Source organism: Osmerus eperlanus, chromosome 10, assembly GCF_963692335.1.
Source record: "Osmerus eperlanus chromosome 10, fOsmEpe2.1, whole genome shotgun sequence".
NCBI lineage: Eukaryota > Metazoa > Chordata > Actinopteri > Osmeriformes > Osmeridae > Osmerus > Osmerus eperlanus.
The window spans coordinates 7,268,622-7,274,821 of record NC_085027.1 but is presented as its reverse complement, the minus strand read 5'-3'; the positions used below and the strand labels follow the sequence as shown (position 1 = coordinate 7,274,821).

Below are 6,200 nucleotides of genomic sequence, written 5' to 3'. Positions count from 1 at the left end.
GACAAACGTTCACATGACAGAGTGTTTGAAATGGTAAGTGAAGATGGACAGCAAGCCCCGGAGATTCTGAAGCCCCTGATAGCCGAGACGAGTTGAAAGGACCAGACTGGCGACTCCTCTCTCATTCTTATTTGACTGAGATGGAAGTATGAGATGTGCCTGATACGATCTTTCATGAGTTTCTCCAACTTGATTAATGGACTATCTCACAAAGAAGAAGAATGAAACTTCAAGGAAGGGATGATTTCTGACAGACCAAAAACTTCAAATTGAGAAAAGTCCATGACAGGTGGTTGTCATGAGGGAAACTTCTAAGTAAGTAATACTGACGTCATAATGTAAGGAGGTAAAAGGACTATGGGCCTATTCATTGAAACTGTGGAGACTTTTTACTGGCAGGAATTGTGTGGGAACACATTTTCATCAGTTAAAAGTGATCTCCTCTGGAAATCTCCATGCACAAGATTTAAGGATCACTATTCAAACGCAGATTGGGCATGCAGTATAACTTAAGGAATGTAGGAATAAAATATTACATTTGATTAAATTTAATCGGACACACAGACTAAATGCTAGACACATATTATCTGTCTTTTAAATTCAGTTTGACAGACAACAAATCTCCTCAAGACAGAATAAACATCGACAGTAGTTTACTTTAAAGGTGAAAGTAAAATGTGTCTTTAGATCATGGACTAGCCTATCTCGAACGTCGAAGTAATTTGCCAAGCTATTTGGATATAGCGTCCTCGAAAATATGTAGCCTACGCAATTTCATAGTGCAAGAGATGACGTTGTCTTTATATGGTCAGTGTTGATTATGTCCATAGCTTTCGCAGGTAGTTACAGATCGAAGATATGATAATGCTGTGTAGGAGGGACTTGATGCTCCGCGCAAACTTCTCGTTTGAGCTTTTCCCATTCGAGTGCCAGTCGCCCTAGTCCTTCTTGGCGCGACGACATCAACTTGGAATTCAGTGGACACGGTAGCGGATCCTACAATGCAGTTGAAAGTGAGAAAGCGAGCGGAGGCTGAGAATTTTACGCTGATATAGCCTATCTTTAACGTTTTTTTTTTCCTTTTCCTTAACATTAGATTTTCTGATACAAGGACACTAACATCTACAGCAGTCATACCTTCACAAGCACAGTCACGTATTCGCGCGGTCACATTAAAAACATAATCACAAACACACTAATAACATATCTTTATTTTACGAAGAAGGACGTCAACCTTTTTGGATCGAGACATGGATCTATGGTTCTGTTCGACCCGAATTTGCTGGTGGAGGGTATTGTTTCTCATGAGCATCTTCCAAGACTATTTGAGCTCAATGCTGGACTGCCCGCCAACCTGCAGCTGCTCACCAACAGAGATATATTGCAATAAGTCCGACAATGGGAAATTCTTCCCTTTGCTTGCTCTTCAAGATACAGGAAGCAGTGGCAATACAAGTGTCGATATAGAAGACTTGTTCAAGAATATCACGTCCATGTAAGTATGGGAATTGTGTGTGGAGTCTCAATGCATATGAAAGTCCTTCATTTGCTGTAAATATAAGGGTAACAAAAACTGGCTAAATACACCTGCAAGAAAACCAACAGTCAACTCACAACAATTCAATGCTATTAGCTACTATAAAAACCACAAATGATTTCCATACACATCTTTGGGTAAATACAATTATATATTAAAGATACATCTTAAAGGTTTGTGGTCGGAATTTTTAAAGGCGACTTGTGCCTGAAATGCCAACATTTATGCTTTGATGAGATTGAACGTGACCAGACAAACTTTATCTAAGAAACAATAAATTATATGAATCTACAGCAATTTTTTAAACAAACATTTTCATATGAAAATGAATAGCTTACTTCAAGATATCTGAATAAAAAAGGAATAAAAAGGCACCCATGTAAGATAGAAATATGGTTAAAGATTAATCTGCCCCCCGTTTATATCCAGGGAGTATTTCCTAAAATAATGGTATGTTTTAAATAGAGCACAGCACTGATGACGTGAATTTCTCTCGAAGGCTTTCCCCTCCAGAAGTGTATTTTCACGCTGCCTCACCATCTCTGCATTGCCTTCCTCCTCCGCTCTTATATGATGCGTTTGAGCGGCGCGCTGGCCTTGACCCTCCTGCCAGACAACATCACAGAGCTCTTTCTTTAAAAGTAGCTAATTAGCCCTATCGCATGTTTTCTCATGTGATGTAGACATAAGCTGACGGCGTACACTGGTTTCTTTTACAATTGCATAAGCAAATTGTGACAATTTCGTTTCTGCATTAGGCCTACTGAAGGTTGCGTCTTTTTCTCGCATGACATCTGATCATTCCGCCGCTTGTGGTAGCCATCACTAACCTCGTCTTTATTTTAATGGACAACTAGTTGTGTGTGTGGTTTAATCATTGCTTGCCCGGGCGTGTAGAGGGTACCATGGTAGTTTGTAATGGCAAACATTCAGCATAAAGTAGATGTAGAATTCTACATCTGTGAAAATGCGTGAAATCGTGCCATGGCTTGTGCTTGCCTGAAGCTATTCTAACGTAATTGACCAAAGATTAATTGTGTATCTAATGACCGTGTCAACAGCTAAGCAACCCACGCTGTTTTACTTGTTTGCGTGGCCGTTGGCTCAGTCCCTTACTTATCGTGTTGGCACCTGCAGCTTGCGCGCAGGAAGAACGTCTTGCTTGTCAGCACCATGTCTGCTGGACAGCTCCCGGTGAGACGGCGGAACGGCCTCGCATTTGGGCAGTCTGCAGCACCGGGCCCCATGAGTCTCTCTCTCTCTCTCTCTCTCTCTCTCTCTCTCTCTCTCTCTCTCTCTCTCTCTCTCTCTCTCTCTCTCTCTCTCTCTCTCTCTCTCTCTCTCTCTCTCTCTCTCTCTCTCTCTCTCTCTCTCTCTCTCTCTCTCTCTCTCTCTCCCCCCCATTAACTTCCCTTTCTGGTTTGGATGCATATATTTTCCAGCGCCCTTGAACTGTGCCACATTATAGAGACAACTCTATTTCACGTCTGATAATAATTTTCAATTTTCACAATTACAATGAATTTGTCATGAATTGAGTGATCTGCGTGTGTGTGTGAAATAGTTCCAATGACAACTGGAATAGAATAGAAAGTGAAGGCTGTTGAAATATTTGACATTCGAGTCTCATTCCACATGAGTGTGACTGCAGGTGTGGTTGGTTTATTAATCTAATGAAAATATCTCATATTTTCTTTTCACATCCCTGTAGTGAAGTTCAGGCCTTTTCTATTAGTTCTGTAATGCTGCACAACTGAACCCGTTGCTTATTACAGAGGCATCTGGTACAAAGGGGACTCTATGAAACACCTAGGATGAAATCCTGGGAATAATTCCTATTTTTTGAAGCACATTGTGAAGTGACGTCTCCATTGCAGTTATCCATTCACTGGGCTTAGAGGTTGAACCGCAACTGGAGAAGGAGATTTGTGCTTGGAGGAAAATCTATTTGTCAAAGTTACCTTTTGGAGATTATCTTCTTTGTCGTGTAGAAACATTTATGTGTAATGTCGAAGGTATGGTTTTCATTTGATGGACAGATGAAAACAATAAATTGGTTGTTTTGCTCAGTTTTCAGCCACTTACACATCAGTTGGATGATTGAAATATGTAGTATAGTTTATTTTTTTTGCTATTTGTTGTTACTGTACCCATAAGCTCTAATCAATCCTATGCTGTTTTAGTTCATTTATCATTCATCTTCCTGTTTTCAAAGCAAGCACAAAACACTGACTAGTCTACAGACTCTCTCACAAATATTCTTTGTTTCTGCTCTAATTCTTGGGACAAAAGGGAACCAAGACCAAGATTTGGGCAATCAGGGGAACACAACCCCCCATGGTCCGAGTTCGCTGGAGATGTCTCTAGCATGCAGCCCTGTATGTCAGCCATATTGTTTGGCGTAGCTGGACATGGGGTGGACCTTCTCTATGACTGTGCTAGGCATAATGTTACTCAGGCACTGAAGGTTCTTCTTGTCATAAGCATATCATCAAGTTTGCATGAGCCTGTCTTTGTGGTAAGTAGGTCAGGGCCGCCATCAGAGAATTAGGAGGAGTGTGTTAGTTTTGGATCCCTGGCATGCAGAGACGCAATGAAAAGGCCTGGCCATGTGACTGACCCGGCTTTCTCCCACGCACCCTCTGCATCTGCAGTGCTCCTCTGCTTTAAAGGAGCATACTAATGAAGCAACTCTCCTTAAACAATCAAAAGATGCATTGAGGATCCACGGGGTGAGAAACCCAGCAGGCGCCCCAAGGCCACACTGTTTGAGAGAGGATTAGACAATCCCTTTAAGATATCCTCATTAGGAAATGCATCAAATCTGATCAGTGAACTTCTATCTTAGCTTGTTGATTTTTTAAAAATTTTAATATTTGGAAAAAAAAAAAAAAATCTTGGATTTGTAACCCTATAATGTCTTCTGATTTTAGTTAATTCTACAATTCAAGACCTACATAAAACCACAGAGACTATTCTGCAACACAAACCGTTCAGCTACTCTTCACTCACCCCTAATTGCATTGACTATAGAGAGATAACACACTGTATAGGGTTTCATTGGAGATAAATTATGGTTGGAGACCTTTGTTATCACCTTTAATTTCCTTCAAGATAACCTCCCCTGAAGCTGAGAATGTGTGGGTGACCTTCCAAGTATGAATCACCCCACCGGCGCCCACATGATAGCCTTTATCAGCATACACTTAAATAGTGCATGACACCCTGTCTCCTTCTCCGTCCTCATGCCTGTTTAAACCTCAATTACTATTCATATGTTTTTGTCATTTGAAAATATCAATCATCGGGCATTAGCAATTATGATGAATCATACCCCTCTGTGTCTGTAGAGTGTGAGTGCATAGTTTGGACAATGTGGATTTTCCTTTTACATTTCAGAAAGGTACAACACGAGTATATGGTCTATGTGTCTTTATCAATTACATTACCACGACTAAAGAGCTCTCACTAGATTTTGTGCAAACATTGTTGTTAACATTATAAAGGCCGGAATGGTCCTCTATCCTTAGTGACCTTGAATGACAGCTGTCATTGTGTCTGGAGTGCACTCACTGTCCAGTAGGATGCCCTGTGTGAGCTCTTACACAAGTTACTATGCATTATCATTTTCAATAATATGAATAATGTCCCCTGCTATTGGAATAGCCCTGGGTGGATTGCTGCTACAACCCTCTTACTAATGTGATATTATAGATTTATTTAGTGAAAGCAGGGCAATGGACATCAGTTATGGGTCCACATCTCACTCCTCCTCTCTAGACTCTGGCTTTAGGGCACTAAAAGTGAGTGTCAATGATGTGTGTTTGCATGTGTGGGTTTTTTGTGGGTTTGCGCGCATTCATGGATGGTGAGGCTGTGGATGTATTAAGGCAATTTGTTTGAGTGAGTGTGTGCGAGTATGTGTGTGTTGTATATTGATGGGGTGAGTAGTAATGGTTCTGGTGGTAAACAGGCCTGATAAAGGTAATGGACCCGACCTGATTCCGACGGGTAACATAATCAATGACTGGGTCGCTAAGGACATATGACCCATCTTGGCGTAAACACAACTTCTGTTTCTCAGCCCTGTTACAGTGACAGGGTGCATCAGAACACATTTCTATTGATTTCTTAGAGATGGTTTCTGATTTAGATTCTTGTTCTGCTCTGTCTTGTATTGGCATACGTTTGACTTAACCTTCACACGGTCGGGGGGATGGGCCACTCAACCATATTCAATGATTATTCTATCATTTTCAGGAACTGCTCAGGAACAATGCTGTTATTGTCCTGAATTCAGGCTGAGTGTTTCAACACTTGATATGGTATTATATTGGGGTACAGTTTGAGTGGGGGACAATTTGGGCGTACACAGAAATATTTTTGCTAAGTGGGAAAGACTGGAGAGTTTGAGGGGGTCTTGAATATTTTGTGAGACTCTGACAGGGCAGTAATTTGTTTTAGTGGATAAGGCCAAGGGAAGGAGTTATTTGATCAAATATTACAGATGCACTGTTTGTGAAAGTTGTCAGCTGAATACTTTGACAAATTACAAAACATAGTTCCTTGTTTTGACTAGTCCTTGATGGAACCGCGGCATGGTTGATCAATCATATACAGTGGCCGGCCTCGACAGCTGTCTGGCTCTGTCAGCGTGAGATAT

The 6,200-nt window shown here is 41.1% G+C and overlaps 1 protein-coding gene across 1 annotated transcript in view; it reads left to right on the top strand.

Moving 5' to 3' along the window:
• Positions 1-894: 894 nt before the first annotated feature.
• The window catches only part of ntrk3b (neurotrophic tyrosine kinase, receptor, type 3b), an 86,201-nt gene continuing 80,895 nt past the window's right edge, over positions 895-6,200 (top strand). The window contains exon 1 of the mRNA XM_062471874.1: positions 895-1,495. Within this exon, the coding sequence (XP_062327858.1) occupies positions 1,251-1,495 (245 nt within the window). The 5' untranslated portion in view covers positions 895-1,250. The remainder of the gene's footprint in view (positions 1,496-6,200) is intronic.